The sequence below is a fragment of the Apteryx mantelli genome, chromosome 35, assembly GCF_036417845.1.
Source record: "Apteryx mantelli isolate bAptMan1 chromosome 35, bAptMan1.hap1, whole genome shotgun sequence".
NCBI lineage: Eukaryota > Metazoa > Chordata > Aves > Apterygiformes > Apterygidae > Apteryx > Apteryx mantelli.
This window is the reverse complement of record NC_090012.1, coordinates 367-16,083: the sequence shown is the minus strand read 5'-3', so window position 1 is coordinate 16,083 and position 15,717 is coordinate 367. Positions and strand designations below refer to the sequence as shown.

At 68.7% G+C, this 15,717-nt stretch overlaps 1 protein-coding gene across 1 annotated transcript; it reads right to left on the bottom strand.

Moving 5' to 3' along the window:
- Positions 1-1,070: 1,070 nt before the first annotated feature.
- Positions 1,071-15,438, bottom strand: SYMPK (symplekin scaffold protein). The gene is made up of 26 exons (XM_067314477.1): positions 15,308-15,438; positions 13,022-13,087; positions 12,217-12,270; positions 12,011-12,084; positions 11,553-11,679; positions 11,202-11,451; positions 10,947-11,117; positions 9,768-10,007; positions 8,790-8,944; positions 8,496-8,646; positions 8,148-8,361; positions 7,900-8,050; positions 7,565-7,800; positions 7,215-7,296; positions 6,982-7,095; positions 6,726-6,873; positions 6,385-6,545; positions 6,044-6,152; positions 5,851-5,951; positions 5,621-5,711; positions 5,060-5,161; positions 4,789-4,976; positions 3,440-3,616; positions 2,259-2,348; positions 1,431-1,676; positions 1,071-1,327 (listed from the first exon to the last, which is right to left on the bottom strand). The coding sequence occupies exons 1-26, from the start codon at positions 15,413-15,415 to the stop codon at positions 1,157-1,159; spliced, it is 3,777 nt and encodes a 1,258-aa protein (XP_067170578.1). The 5' UTR covers positions 15,416-15,438; the 3' UTR covers positions 1,071-1,156.
- Positions 15,439-15,717: the final 279 nt, after the last annotated feature.

Genomic DNA, 15,717 nt, shown 5'->3' with positions numbered 1-15,717 from the left:
GAAGGCGTCGCCCGCCCGGCCGGAAGCGAGCCCCGCCCTTAGCAACCGCCTCCCTAGCAACCTGCTGAGTCACGCGCGCGCCCCCCCCCACCCGCCCACCCCCCCTCCGTTTAGGCCCCGCCCCGTGGTGGGAGGGGGAGCAGAAGAGGCCACGCCCCCATGGGGCGGGGGCTGACTGGGGGCGGGGCCAAGGTGACATGGGGGGGCTATGGGATGACATAGGGGGACTGTTAGGTGCCATAGGGGGACCCAGGGGGCAATGGGGGGGGGGGGGCAGAAGTACTATGGGGGGGGCCCAGGAGGGCCTATGGGTGCTATGGGGGGCACAGAGGGCTATGGGGGGGGGCAGGGGGTGCCATGGGGGGGGGCCCAGGGGGGGCTGTGGGTGCTATGGGGGGCCTGGGGGTGCCATAGAGGGGTTATAGGGGTGCTTTGGGGGGGCCCCAGGGGGCCTATGGGTGCTATGGAGGGCACAGAGTGCTATGGGGGGGCAGGGGGTGCCATGGGGGGGCCTGGGGGGCAATAGGGGGCCTGGGGGTGCCATAGAGGGGTTATAGGGGTGCTTTGGGGGGGCCCATGGGTGCCATGGGGGGCACAGAGGACCATGGGGGGGGCTGTGGGGGCCTGTGGGTACTATGCGGGGGGGGCCCTGCAAGGCCATAGGGGTCCCTGGGGGTGCCATGGGGGGGCCTGGGGGTGCTATGGGGGGCACAGAGATGCCATAGGGGGCAATGGGGGGGTCTGGGGAGGGGGGTTGGGGTGCACTGAGGAGGGGGTATAGGGTGCCATTAGGGGACCTGGGGTACTGGGGGGGGGTCACAAGGGTGCTGGGGTGCCCCACTGTGGGGGGACCCTGCAGGGTGTCAATGGGGGGGGCCTGGGGGTGCCATGGAGTGGTTAAATCCCCATGGGGGGGGTCAAATCCCCATTGGGGGGGGCCTCAGGGTGCCAGGGGGAGAGTGTCCCATGGGGGGGGGCACCCCAGATCCCCCAGCTCAGGGTGGCAGGGTGGGGGGGGTCCCAAGGGTGCCCCCCACCCCAAAACCAGACGAGGCGCCGGGGGGCTGCTCTCACACCTTTTATTTAGAAAAGCCCCCCTGGGTGGGGGGGGTCGGGGGGGGCACCCTCACCCCAGCACCCGCCCCCCCCACCCGGCTCAGTCCTCCGCCGGCCCTTCGGACGCCTCAGGCCCCCCCTGGGGCACCTCGGGGGCCGGGGGGTCGGGGGGCTGGGTGCCGGGGGGGGCCGGCTCCCCGGGGGGGCTGCCGGCCGCCGCGTCCTCCGGGGGGGTCCCGGCTTGCGGCACCTCCGCGCCCTTGGGGGGCTCCTGGAGAAGATGGGGGGGGGGTTAGAGACACCCAAGGGTGGGGGGTAACTCCAGCACCCTACTGGGTGGGTTTGGGAGGGGGGGGAGTGGGGGGGGTCCGTACCTTGGCGGGTGCCGGGGGGGGGTCGAGGCCGGCGTCGAGCAGGGAGCCGTCGCCCCCCGAGCTCTCCTCATCCTCCTGCACGCTGATGAAGATGGGGGGGGGCTCGAGGTCGGCGCCCTCGTCGCGGAAGTCGGGGGGCTCCTCGGCGGCGGCGGGGGGGGGCGGGCGCCCCGGCGCTGACCCCCCCCCGGGGGCCGCCCCCTTGGCCGCCGCGTCCTCCTCGCCCGGGCGCTTGGCACCCTTGTCCTGGGAAGAAGGGGGGGGGGAAACGGGGTGCTTGAGCTGGCGGCACCCCAAAACCTCAAGGCTGGGGGTGCTCAGTAACCCCCCCACCCCAACCCCCCCCACCTCGGTTCTGGCACCCTGGGGTGGATATAGGGGTCCCCAGGGCCCCCCCGGGCCCCCTATCTTGGCTCCAGCACCCCAAGATGGGTACTGGCATGCTCAGGGGGCCCCCAAATCCCCCCAGCTTGGCTCCAACCCCCCCAGGACAGGTAGGGGGGGTGGCTCAGGGTCCCCCTCAGCCCCCCCCCACCTTAGCTGTGACACCCCCTAGGGTGGCTATTGGGGTGTTCAGGGCCCCCCCAGACCCCCCCACCTCAGCTCCAACACCCAGGGATTGGTATTGGGGTGCTCAGAGCCCCCCCCCCCAGAGCCCCCCAGCTTGGCCACGGCACCCTGGGGTGGGTATGAGGACCCCCCCCTCGGTCCTCCCCCCCTTGTCCCTGTTTATTGGGGTGCTCAGGGTCACCCCCCCAGACCCAAACCCCTGCGGGGGGGGGGAGGTTTTGGGGGGGGGTGCGCGGTGCCCCCCCCCACCCCGCTCACCTCCTCGGGGGGCTGCGGGTCCTTGGCCTCGGGCTCCTGCTTGGCGCTGGCCTCCAGGATGGCCATGGTGGAGAGCGGCACGTGGGCTTGCTGGGGGGGGGGCGCGGGGGGGGCAGGGTGAGCCGGGTGCCCCGGGGCATGCTGGGAGCCGCTCATGCCAACCCCGGGGCTCCCAGGGCATGCTGGGAGCCGCTCGCGCCAACCCCAAGGCATGCTGGGAGCCGCTCACACCAATTCTGGGGCTCCCAGGGCATGCTGGGAGCCGCTCACGCCAACCCAACACGCCTGGGGCCTGCTGGGAACCACTCATGCCAACCTCAGGGCATGCTGGGAGGTGCTCATGCCAACCCCGGGGCTCCCAGGGCATGCTGGGAGCTACTCACGTCAACCCAACACGCCTGGGGCATGCTGGGAACCATCTATGCCAACCTCAGGGCATGCTGGGAGCTGCTCACGCCAACCCCAGGGCTCCCACGGCATGCTGGGAGCCACTCATGCCAACCCTGGAGCATGCTGGGAGCTGCTCACGCCAACCCCAAGGCATGCTGGGAGCTGCTCACGCCAACCCCGGGGCTCCCAGGGCATGCTGGGAGCTACTCACGTCAACCCAACACGCCTGGGGCATGCTGGGAACCATCTATGCCAACCTCGGGGCATGCTGGGAGCCGCTCATGCTAACCCCAGGGCTCCCAGGGCATGCTGGGAGCCACTCGTGCCATCCTCAGGGCATGGTGGGAGCCGCTCATGCCAACCCCGGGGCTCCCAGGGCATGCTGGGAGTCACTTGTGCCAACTCCAGTGCACCCTGGGAGCCACTCATGCCAACCCCGGTGCTCCCAGGGCATGCTGGGAGTCACTTGCGCCGACCCCAGTGCACCCTGGGAGCCACTCGTGCCAACCCCAAGGCTCCCTGTGCATCCTGGGAGCCGCTTGCGCCAATCCCGGGGCTCCCAATGCACCCTGGGAGCCGCTCGCACCAACCCCGGGGCATGCTGGGAGCTGCTCACGCCAACCCCGGGGCTCCCAGTGCACCCTGGGAGCCGCTCACGCCAACCCTGGGGCTCCTGGCGCACACCGGGAGCCGCTCGCGCCAACCCCGGGGCACATGGGGAGCCGCTCGCGCCAACCCCGGTGGACGCCGGGAGCCGCTCGCGCCAACCCCGGTGCATGCTGGGAGCCCACCTGGTGGGGGGTGAAGGAGCGGACGTGGGCGAGCAGGGGCTCGCGCAGCTCCGGGCACTTGTCGAAGACGGCGGCCAGCTGCGGCGGCGGCAGCTGCAGCACCACCTGGAACGACTGCGGCTTCGTGCGCTGGCAGCACTTGATGAAGCCTTCCCACACCTTGGGGTACTTCCACACCTGCGGGGGGACGGACGGACGGACGGACGGACGCGCTCAGGGGGACGGCGGCACCCTGCCGGTGCCCCCCGGCGCCCGGCCCCACCGCGGAGTCGCTTCTGCTGGTGGCACCGGCGGGGACGGGCCGGCTGCGCTCCTGCGGGATGGATGGATGGGGGGAGACACCAGGGAAGGGATGCCCGGAGGGACAGACGGACACACCGAGCCCGGGAAGGGACACCCGGAGGGACACCCTGAGCCCGGGAAGGGACGCCCGGATGGACAGCGGACATGCCAAGCCCACAAAGGGACAACCAGATGGACAGATGGACACCCTGAGCCCAGGAAGGGACACCCGGACGGACAGCAGACATGCCAAGCCCACAAAGGGACACCCAGATGGACAGACAGACACCCTGAGCCCGGGAAGGGACACCTGGACATGCAGAGCATAGGAAGGGACACCTGGATGGACAGAGGGACATGCTGAGCCCAGGAAGGGACACCCAGAGGGACACCCTGAGCCTGGAAAGGGACACCCGGATGGACAGCGGACATGCCGAGCCCACAAAGGGACACCCGGATGGACAGATGGACACCCTGAGCCCGGGAAGGGACACCTGGATGGACAGAGGGACATGCTGAGCCCAGGAAGGGACACTCGGATGGACACCCTGAGCCTGGGAAGGGATGCCCAGACGGACAGAGCATGGGAAGGGATACCCAGATGGAGACAGACACGCTGAGCCCGCAAAGCGATACCCGGATGGACAGATGGACACACTGAGCCCAGGCAGGGACATGCAGAGACGCCAGGACAGATGGACACGGGGAGCCTGGGAAGGGACACCTGGAGATGCTGGGGCTGGGACAGATGGACAGATGGCCATGCCAAGCCTGGGAAGGGACACCCAGAGACACCAGGGCTGGGATGGATGGACAGACAGCCACACCAAGCCCAAGAAGGACCACCCAGAGACACCAGGGCTGGGACAGACGGACACACCAAGCGCAGGAAGGGCCACCCGGAGACACCAAGGCTGGGACAGACACTCCAAGCCCAAGATGGGCCACCTAGAGTCCCCAGCGCTGGCGCAGATGGCCACACGGAGCCCAGGAAGGGCCACCTGGAGACACCAGGGCCGGGACGGACAGACAGACAGCCAGACAGCCAGACAGCTGGCGGCTCCCACCTGCTTCATGATGAGGCGGGAGAGGATGTTCATGACGAAGCCGCCGAGGCGAGGGTACATGGTGAGCGACTGGATGACGGTGCGCATGAGCAGCATGGGCAGCGGGCTCTGCTCCATCAGCTGCTGCATCACCACCGCCAGCACCTCCGAGGTGTAGACGTTCCTCTCGGCGAAGCAGAGGTTGGTGGCTGCGGGGACAAAGGCGTCACCGGGGGGACGCGGCGTCACCGCGGGGCGGTGGGGACCCACCGCCGCCGCCGTCGCCGCTCACCTTTGATGATGGATTTCATGTCGCACTTGGAGGAGTCGATGTTGTGCAGGGCGATGAGCAGCTCGCCGGGGTTCAGCGGGGACACGGCCGAGGTGCCCTCGCCTGCGGGAGGGGACACGGGGTGGGGGGGGAGATGGCACCGGATGGAGAAGGGGGGGGACGGTCCCTGCTCCTCGCCCGTTTGTGGTGGGACTGTGCTCACTCCATTGCCCTTGCCAGCAGGCGCGGGGTCTTCATCCCTTCGGGCACTGGGATTGTCCCCAGGGAGGTCCCGTGTCCCCACAGTGGGCACCAGGACCATCCCCAGAGAGGTCCCATATCCTATGTCCCTATAGTGGGCACCAGAACCATCCCCAGGGAGGTCCCATATCCTATGTCCCCACAGTGGGCACCAGGATTGTCCCCAGGGAGGTCCCATGTCCTATATCTCCATAATGAACACCAGGATTGTCCCCAGGGAGGTCCCGTGTCCCCATAGCAGGAATCAGAACCATCCCCAGAGAGGTCCCATGACCCCAGAGCGGGCACCGGATTGTCCCCAGGGAGGTCCCACATCCCTACCATGCTGCGTGCCCAGCAGGCGGTTGAAAACCTCCTTCACCACGATGGGGTTCAGCTTGATGAGTTTGGGCAGAGCCTGGATCACCTCTTTCTGCAGCAGAGGGGGAGAAAAAGCCCTCAGCCAACGCAAGGACAGAGCCCCGGAGGGGGAAACTGAGGCACGGCAGCCTCAAGGAGTCCTGTCTCAAGCGGACAAAAGGACCCAGGAGTCCGGGCTGATCCGCTCCTACCTTCTCCAGGCCGTTGAGGACGGGGATGAGGAACCGCACGTCCGGCAGCCTCTTGTGATAGAGATCGCGGACGCGTTTCACCAGCTCCGGCGAGGGGGGCACTGCGAGGAAGACGGCGGCGCGTCAGAGCCGGGCGCAGGGTGCACGCGTGCGCACACGCGTGTGCTCGGAGCCACGTGGAGCTTGGGGGTACCTTTATCCGTGAGGCTGTGGAGGCAGCGCGTCACCAGCGTCTCGGCTCCCTTGGGACAGTTCTCCACCAGCAGCAGGAGCTCGGGGGAGTTCATGCCCATGCCGCGGATCTGGGAAGAGGTCGGAGGTGGCGTGAGGAGGCCACCAGAACATGGAGAAGGCCACCAGAGCGTGGAGGAGGCCACTGGAGCCCCTTCTCCCACCATCGCGGCCAGGCCAAGCCCCTCACCGGGGGCCAAGCTCTGCGTGAACCCTGCGCTGGAGGCTAAATGCAGCACCCCGAGCCCCCACGGTTCTGGTGTCCCCTTCCCGGTCCCCAACTCGTGGGCCAGCAGGTCTCACCGGCTGCTCGATGACCCGCAGGACGGTGCGCTTGATGTCGGCGATGGCCTCGGTGTACACGGAGGCCAGCTCGTGGATGAGCTTGTGGTTGTGCGGCAGCAGGGCCAGGTAGAGGTACAGGCACTGCTTGATGGTCTCCTCCGTCCAGGGAGCGGCCACCTCTGCGGGACAGCAAAGCTCAGGGCCGGGGACGCGGCAGAGCCCCGCGACCCCACGTCATCTTCCCCACATCGATCCCGACGGGAGACGGGAGCTGCGGGAGCCGCCGGCCACGGGAAGAACCCGAACGGCTGCTCAGGACGAGGGCCACCCTCTTTGCCCGGTCCCCGAAGCGCCCGTACCCGTGTCCTTGTCGGCCCCGAAGAGCACCGACGGCGGATTGGGGTGCACCAGGAGCTGCAGGTAGTTGAGGGCGAATTTCTCCACGTATTCCCTCAGCTGGTCCTTCTCGTACATGCGCTTGATGAAGAGCAAGGCCTGCTGGCGAACCTGCGAGGAGGCGACCGCGGCGTCACCGGGCGCCCGAGCGAAGGGGACGGCCACCCTCGGGGACAGGGACGGAGCCCGAGGGCTCGCGCCCGGCCTCGGCGCCGTTACCTTGTCCTTCTCGTGGGAGCTGAGGTCGAGGAGGACGTGTAGGTACTGGAACTGCCTGGAAGGTCTCTTGAAGATCAGGTCGCGCAGCGTGGACATGCCCAGGTAGGTGCGGCTCTGCGAGGGGACGCCCGTAAGCAGGGACGCCGCAGGGACGGGGCACCCGTGTCCCCCCCTGCGCCCTGGGGGCCCGGGCAGGATTGGGAGGCACCCGCGCGTCCTCCCCGGAGACCCACCTCATCCTCGCAGTACTTCCGGATGACTTCCAGGGCACTCTCGGTGATCAGCGGCGCCTCCAGCACCACTTTGGTGAAAATCCTGCCGACAAACGTCCCCCGCAACGTCACCCCTCAACCACGGCCGTCCCCAGAGAGGGACACAGGGGCTTTCGCGCAGCCCCACCCCAAGCCACCGGCCATGGACAGTCTCTGTCGCGGCAAAAAGGGCTTTTGGGGCACCACGTGGAGGACGTCAGCAGCCACGAGCGTGGCTGAAGACCCGCGGTTCCTCGCCACGATGGCCCTTGCTTGCATGTGGGTGACGGTCCCCTTCCTCCCAGGGACAGCGAACGCGGTGCCCTCCCTACCCGTCCTTTTGGTCCGGTTTCTCCTGCAGGCCGGAGAGGAGGCCGATGAGGCACTCGTCGTAGTGGTCGAGGCTGCCGGAGGGGTAGCGGCTCAGGTAGGCGTTGTACTCCTGGAAAAGCCAGGCGAAAGCCAGGTCCAGGCGGCCGCGGATGTCGTCGAGCACGAAGGCCAACACCTCGCTCTTCAGGGGCACCTCGAACTGCGTCACCAGCGAGGCCAGGATCTTCACGCGGGCCTGCGGGGGACACGCGGTGGCCGTGAGCGGGGGGCGGGGGGGGGAAACGGGGCCGTTCGCCCTCTCCCCCCCAAACCCCGGCGGGCCGTCGGGGCTCACCTGGGCGGCCCCGCTGCAGGCCACGGCCCGCTCCGAGCGCAGGATGCGCTTGACGGCGCCCAGCTTCAGCTTCTCCATCTGCATGTCGCTCAGCGGCTTGATCACGTCGCCCAAGCGGAAAACCTTCTTGCGCCCGCCGGCGCCGGCCAGCCTGGAGCGGGAAGAGCCAGGCGTGAGGTCCGGCCACGCGCCGTTTTGCCCGCGGCGGGCGGCTGAGGGTTCGCCACCGCCACCGCCGCGGCGCTCACCTGGGCTGCGTAGCGGGGATGATGGGTTCGGGGCGCCGCTTGGTCTGCGGGGCTTCCTCCTCCAGCAGGTTGGCGGCAGAGCCCTGGGCGCCCAGCACGGAGATGGCCTGGCCTTGGGACAGGGCCGAGAGGCGCCGTTTGATCACCACGCTCTCCGGCTTGGCCATTTTCTCCTCCTTCGGCTCTTCCTTGAGGTGCTTCGTTTGCTCCACGCCTGCGGGGACAACCGGGCGCTTGTCCAAGCCCGCGTGGCCACGCGGCGGGCGGGATCACCCCAAAACCGCCAGCGCCGGGGCTCGGAGGCGACGGGGATCCCCGTTGGGAGCTTCCCTCGTGCCCCAAACGCACCCGGGCCAAGCCCCGCTGCCGTCATCTGCGTGGCCATGAGCCGGGAGAGGTGTTTGATCTGCGCCTCGGTGCCGGCGGACTCCACGGGGGTGTAGGTGGCTTGGAAGGAGGCGGGCATGGTCTCGGGCAGGTACACCATGCTGATGAGCACCTGGGGTGGGGGGAAAAACACCCCACGTTGGACCTACGGACCGTCCCTCGCACGGGAACAGCCACGCCGGGGGCCAAAGGCGGCCCTGTGCCACACGCCAGCGTCCCCACGAGGGACAAGTATCTCCTCCCGGCTCCGCTCACCAGGTTGGCGACGTTTTCGGGCGTCAGCAGGGGCTGCAGGAACTCGGCCGTGATGTCCGTGTCCGACTGGGCGCTGCCCTGGCCGGATGCTTTGGGTGCCGGCACCGCTACCTGCTCCAGGTCCTTGTCCTCGTCGTCCTCGCCCAGGGGTGGCTCTGCGGGGAGCCCTGGGTCAGGCTCCGACCCGGCTCCAGGCCTGGGTGGGGGGCCACCACCCGCCCACTGTGTCCCCGGAGGGGCAGGCAGGACTCCCAAGAGGGACTGGGAGGACCCTGGGGGCTGTTTTGTCACCACCCATCCCCAGTGTCCCCATGAAGAACTGGGAGGACACCAGAGAGGGACTGGAAGGACTCTGGGGGGGCTGCTTGGCCACCATCCAGCCTCAGGGTCCCCAGGAGGGACCAGGAAGCCCTGGGGTGGCACTGGGAGGACCCACCTTCCCCCAGTGTCCCCAGCAGGCACTGGCAGGATCCCAGGAGGGGACTGGGAGGACCCTGGAGAGGGTCTCCTCTGCCTCCACCCACTCCCAGTGTCCCCAGGAGGGACTAGGAGACCCCAGGTTGGCACTGGGAGGAGCCCAGTGGGGTCCGTTCTGCCACCCCCCGTCCCCAGTGTCCCCAAGGGGGCACTGGGATGACCCCAGGAGGAACTGTTCTGCCACCCCCTGTCCCTGATGTCCCCAGGAGGGCACTGGGAGGACCCCAGGAGGGACCATTCTGCCACCACCCATCCCCCGTGTCCCCAGGAGGGACAGTTCTGCCACCCCTTGTCGCTCAGTGTCCTCAGGAGGGCACTGGGAAGACCCCAGAGAACCACCGGGAGGACCCCAGGATGGTCTGTTCTGCCACCCCCTGTGCCCGGCGTCCCCAAGGGGGCAGCGGGAGGCCACCAGAGAGGAGTCCTTCCACCCCACTCGGCCCAGCGGCTCCCAGGACGACACGGGGGGGGAGGCGGCAGCCCCACGCCGCCCCTGCTCACCGATCTTCATCTTCTTGAGGGCGGCGTCGGGCTCGTCGCGGGGCCGCTTGCGGACGTCGCGAGGGTTGGGCATGCTGCGGGCGATCTCGGCCTGCTGGGTGCCCAGGTCCACCAGGAGGGTGGTGATCTGGGGCTGGAAGTCGCCCGAGGACGGGTGCCGCAGGACGCTCAGCAGGTGCAGCTTGAGGTTCTTGCGCACGCTGCTCACCTGCGACTTGGCCAGGGTGGGCGGCAGGTTCGCTGCCGGGAGGGACGAGCGGCGTGAGAGCCCGGACGCCTGGGTCCGCGTCCCTGCGTGGGGGGGGAAGGACGCCCCGGGGTGCGGATGGAAGGTGGCCACAGAGGCATCAGGACGCCCGGGTCCTCCACCCTGCTGCTGGGGGAGGCCAAGGTGCTGGGTCCTCAGTCCGGATGGGAGGTGGGTGCTGGGGCATGGACACCCAGGACGCCTGGGTCCTTGGTCTGGATGGGAGGTGGGTCCTGGGGCATGGACACCCAGGACGCCTGGATCCTTGGTCTGGATGGGAGGTGGGTCCTGGGGCATGGACACCCAGGACGCCTGGATCCTCGGTCTGGATGGGAGGTGGGTGCTGGGGCATGGAGACCCCGGACACCTGGGTCCTCGGTTTGGATGGGAGGTGGGTGCTGGGGCATGGAGACCCAGGACACTTGGGTCCTCAGTCCAGATAGGAGGTGGGTGCTGGGGCATGGAGACCCAGGACACTTGGGTCCTTGGTCTGGATGGGAGGTGGGTGCTGGGGCATGGAGACCCAAGACGCCTGGATCCTCCATCTGGATGGGAGGTGGGTGCTGGGGCATGGAGACCCAGGACACTTGGGTCCTCAATCCGGATAGGAGGTGGGTGCTGGGGCATGGAGACCCAGGACACTTGGGTCCTCGGTCTGGATGGGAGATGGGTCCTGGGGCATGGAGATCCAGGACACCTGGGTCCTTGGCTTAGCTGTTAGCAGGTGTGGAAACACCCTGCGGACACAGACGTGGTCCCGGGAGCCCTGTGGGGACCCCAGAACACTCTGGGGGACCAGAAAAGTCCACAAAAACGAGGCCAAAGAGGGTCAGGGACCCTCAGTTCGTTAACAAGGACAGAGCGGGGTGAAGGGGGTGCCGAGGGCGGCCAGGGCCAGCACCCAGCGGGCGCAGGGGGGAAGCTGCAGTTACCGTGAAGGGTCTCGTAGGCCTGGATCACCTCCGCCATGAACATGGGCCGCTGGCGGGCGATGGTGGCCAGGGAGCCCAGGGCCGCCGTGAGGTTGATGCTGGAGATGGCCGGGTGCACCATGAACTTGAGGAGCTGCTCCAGGGCGGTCTTGCCCTCCTCCCACAGCACGTCTGCGGGGACGGGGGGGGGGGGGCTCTCAGCGGGCGCCACGGCGAGGAAGATCCCCCCCTCTCCGTGTCACGCCCGGGACTCACTGTACTTAATGTAGGGGTGATCCTTGGGGATGCGCTCGAGGCTGATGTCGTTCTCGTGGCGCTTGGGCACGTCCGAGTCGGGCATGCGGGGCGACAGGGTGATGATGAGCCCCTCGACGAACTTGATGGCGTGCGTGCGGATGCCGTCGTTGTCCGAGTCGAGGAGGAGGATGATGTCGCTGGCCATGGCCGACACCATCTCCCAGCAGGCCTCCTGCAGCTCGCTGATCACCTTGGACTTCACCATCCACTGCGCGGCGGCGCGGGGCGTCAACGCCTCGCCTTCGACGGCCCGCGGAGGGGCTGCCGGGGGGCCTGGGGATGGGGGGGTCGCGGGGGGGGGGGGCTCACCTGCAAGGCCACCTTGTAGAGCTGGGTCATGGTGAGGATGGCTTTCTTCACCACATTCACGTTCTCGTCCTTCAGCAGCATGTTCAGGTTGGCGATGAGCTTCAGCAGCAGCTCGATGTCCCGTTTGCTGCGGAGCGGGGGGCGACAGGGTGGGATGTGGGCGACGGGGGGGCTCCCGCACCCCCCCCCCCGCCCCGGGAGAAGGGGAAACTGAGGCAGCAGACGAGGGACGTGGCTGTGCCGTTTTGGCAGGGGGGCAAAGGGGCTGCGCCAGCCCACCCGTTCCCCATCCCGCTCCTCTTCTCCCGGTGCAAACCCAGCCTGTAAAGTCGCCCCTCCGGGCCCCGCACCCAAGCGCCCGGCCGCCCGCGGGGAGCTAAACCCCCCCTCGCCAGCGGGGCTGGGGGCGGGGGGGGGGGCGCTGTGCCCCCGCCTCGGCGCCGCCGCCGCGTCCTTACCAGGCCTCCTCGATGAAGCCCACCACGAACTTCCGCACCTCGATGGACTTGTCAGCCTGGAAAGCGATGATCTCCTGGGGAGGGAGGGAGGAACGGATTTTGGGGAGGGTGCTCAGGGCCAGCCGGGAGACCCCCCCCCCCGCCCCCCCCATGGGTGCCCCCCGCCGGGCGCCTGCAAGGCTGGGTCTTCCCGCTCCAACACTCACGTCCAAGAAGTTGTCCAGCAGCGTGGGGTCCTTGTTGATGATCAGCTCCTGCACCTGGGGAGGGACAAGCGGCGCGGCGAGGTGGGGACAGGCCCCGGTGGCCCCCGGGGACAAACACCTCCCCCCCCACACGTCCCCCAGCGCCACAGCAAGGAATAAACCCCGCCAGCGTGGGGGAAGAAGGGGGCAGGCCTCCCCCGGGGAGGGAGGGTGGGTTTGGAGGCAACGTTTGGCCGGAAAGTGGGTGCTGAGCACCCAAATTTCCTCCTGCCTGCGCCCCCCCACCCAGGATGGGGCAGCGCCTGGCCCCAAAGTGGGTGCTGAGCACCCAAATAGCCTCCTGTGTCTGTCCCCCCCCAGGGCAGATGAGGCAACAGCTGGGACAAAAATGGGTGCTGGGCACCCAAATTGCCTCCTGTCTCCGTCCCCCAGGCTGGATGGGGCAACATCTGGCCCCAAAATGGGTGCTGGGCACCCAAATTGCCTCCTGCCCACATCCCCTAGCCAGGATGGAGAAACGTTTGCCTTTAAGCGGGTGCTGAGCACCCAAATCTCCCCTTGCCAGCGCCCCGCCGGGCTGGATGAGGCAACGCTTGGCCTTAGAGCGGGTGCAGAGCACCCAAACCTCCTCCCGCCTTGCGTTCCCCGCTCCGGATGGGGCAGCGCCTGGCCCCGGAGCGATGCCGGGCAGCCAAATGTTTTCCCGCCCGCATCCCCCAGCCGCGACGGGGCGACATCCGGGCCGAAAGCGGGTGCCAACCCGCCCCCCCCGGCGGCTCCTCCCGCCCGGAGTCTCGCCGCTCACCTGCTTGAGGATGTTGATTTTGGAGTCGTTGCTGATCAAGGCCGCTTGGTTCAGGAGATCCACGACCTGCTCCGAAAGGAAAGGGGAGATCCGTGAGCCCGTGGCCAGGCCGCGTCGCCCCGGGGCACCGCTTTTTCCGCCCCCCCTCGCCACCACCGCCGCTGCCGCCGGGGGAATGGCGGAGCGGCATCCCGGCGGAGAACAGGGCTCCTCTGTGCGGCGGCCAGACGGCCGCGCCGACCGGCGTCCACCTGCGCGACCGCACGGGGGAAACCAGCCCGCCTCCGCCCCGGCTCCGGCATGAAAAGGGCTTGTGTGCGCACAAGGCCTCGATAGAGAGGCCGGGAATGGGGACGGGAATGGGGACGGGGACGGGGGGGGGGGGCGCCGGCGGCCCCCGGCTCGCTGGCTCGCCTCGCCGGACGTGCCCCGGCACCGGGCTGAGGCCGGGCAAACTCATTAGTCGGGGCGGGCTGGGCTCGAGCCCGGCTGCTCGCAAGGACGGCCGCACGCTCCGGCCTGAGCCCCCGTGAGGCCGCCGCGGCCGGATCCACCCCCCCCTTTCCGCCCCCGCCGAGGGCTCCCCAGGCCAGATCCCCGCAAGGACACGGTGGCCGCGAGGCTGGATACTCGCAAGGACACGGTGGCCCCAAGGCCAGATCCCTGCGAGGACATGGTGGCCCTGGACTAGATCCCTGTGAGGACATGGTGGCCCTGAGGCCAATCCCTGCGAGGACATGGTGGCCCCGGGCCAGATCTCTCTGAGGACATGGTGGCCCCAGGCTGGATCCCCACGAGGACACAGTGGCACCAGGCCAGATCCCCACGAGGACACGGTGGCCCCAAGGCCAATCCTCGCAAGGACACGGTGGCCCCGGGCCTGACCCCCACAAGGACACGGTGGCCCCAGGCCGGATCCCCACAAGGACACGGTGGCCCCAAAGCCAATCCTCGCAAGGACACGGTGGCCTCAGGTCGGATCCCCACGAGGACACGGTGGCCCCAAAGCCAATCCTCGCAAGGACACGGTGGCCCCGAGGCCAGATCCCCGCAAGGACACGGTGGCCCCGAGGCCAGATCCCCATGAAGACACGGTGGCTCCAAGACCAAATCTCATGGGGACACCATGGCCCCAAGGCCAGATCCCTGCAAGGATGCCACGGCCCCAAATTGGATCCTCATGATAATTAAGCGGCTCCGGGGCCAGATCCCTGCGAGGATGCCACGGCCCCCAGGCCGACCCTGATCCCCACAAAGATCCCTGCGAGGACGCTGCGGCCCCAACCCAATCCTGATCCCCGCAAGGACACCATGGCTCTGGGCCAGATCCCCACAAAGCCACCACGGCTGGATCCCCACGAGGATGAAGCGGCTGTGGCCCCAAGCCGGATCCCCACAACAGCACCGCGGCCGGATCCCCGTGAGGACACTGCAGACCCGAGCCCAATCCTCATCCCTGCAAGGACACCAGGACCCTGGGCCGGATCTCCGCGAGGATGAGGTGACCCTGGACTGGATCCCCGCAAGGATGCCACCGCCACGAGCCGGATCCCTGTGAGGAGGTCGTGTCTGGATCCCCATGAGGATGCCATGGCCTCAAGCCAAATCCCTGCAAGCATGTCATGTCCAGATCCCTGCAAGGATGCCACAGCCCCGAGCCGGATCTCCGCGAAGACACCATGACCCTGATCCCAATTCCCACAAGGATGTCACGGCCCTGAGCCGGATCCCTGCGAGGACGTCATGTCCGGATCCCTGTGAGGATGCCACAGCCCCAAGCCAGGTCCCCGCATGGACACCCCAGCCCCGATCCCGATCCCTGCGTGGACACCACGGCCCTGATCCCAATCCCTGCCAGGATGCCACAGCCCTGAGCCGGATCCCCACAAGGATGCCACATCCGGATCCCCGCGAGGACGCCGCGGCCCCGAGCCAGATCCCCGGGAAGACGCCGTGGTCCGATCCCCACAAGGACACCATGGCCCCGAGCCGGGTCCCCGCATGGACACCCCGGCCCCGATCCCGATCCCTGCATGGACACCACGGCCCTGATCCCAATCCCTGCCAGGATGCCACAGCCCTGAGCCGGATCCCCACAAGGATGCCACATCCGGATCCCCGCGAGGACGCCGCGGCCCCGAGCCAGATCCCCGGGAGGACGCCTCGGTCCGATCCCCACAAGGACGCCACGGCCCCGAGCCGGGTCCCTGTGAGGCCGCAGCCGCTGGATCCCCACGAGGCCGCCGCCGCCGCCAGCGGATCCCCGATCCCGCCCGCCGCACGCACCCGCTCCGAGGTGCTCATGCCGTCGATGCCGCCGCACTCCTCCTCGGTGAAGAACTGCGAGGCCACGCTCATGCGGGCGCTGGGGCCGTCGGCGCTGGGGCCCGCCATGGCGCCTCCTCCCTGCCGCCGGGGGGGGGCCGTCAGCGCCCCCGCCATCCATACGGCCCCCCCCATCCATACTGCCCCTCGCCATCCATATCACCCCCCTTGCCGCCCACACTGCCCCCCCAGACCCATATACGACCCCCTTTCCCTCCCCACAGCGGTGCCCCAACCCCCCCCCAGTGAACCCCCCCCCACCCCCCACAGCATATAGGGCCCCGTCACCTATACGCTCTCTGGCAGTGCCCCGTGCTCGACCCCCGGCACCCCTTATGCTATAGGGTCCCCTTGTGTAGCCTAGGGGCTCA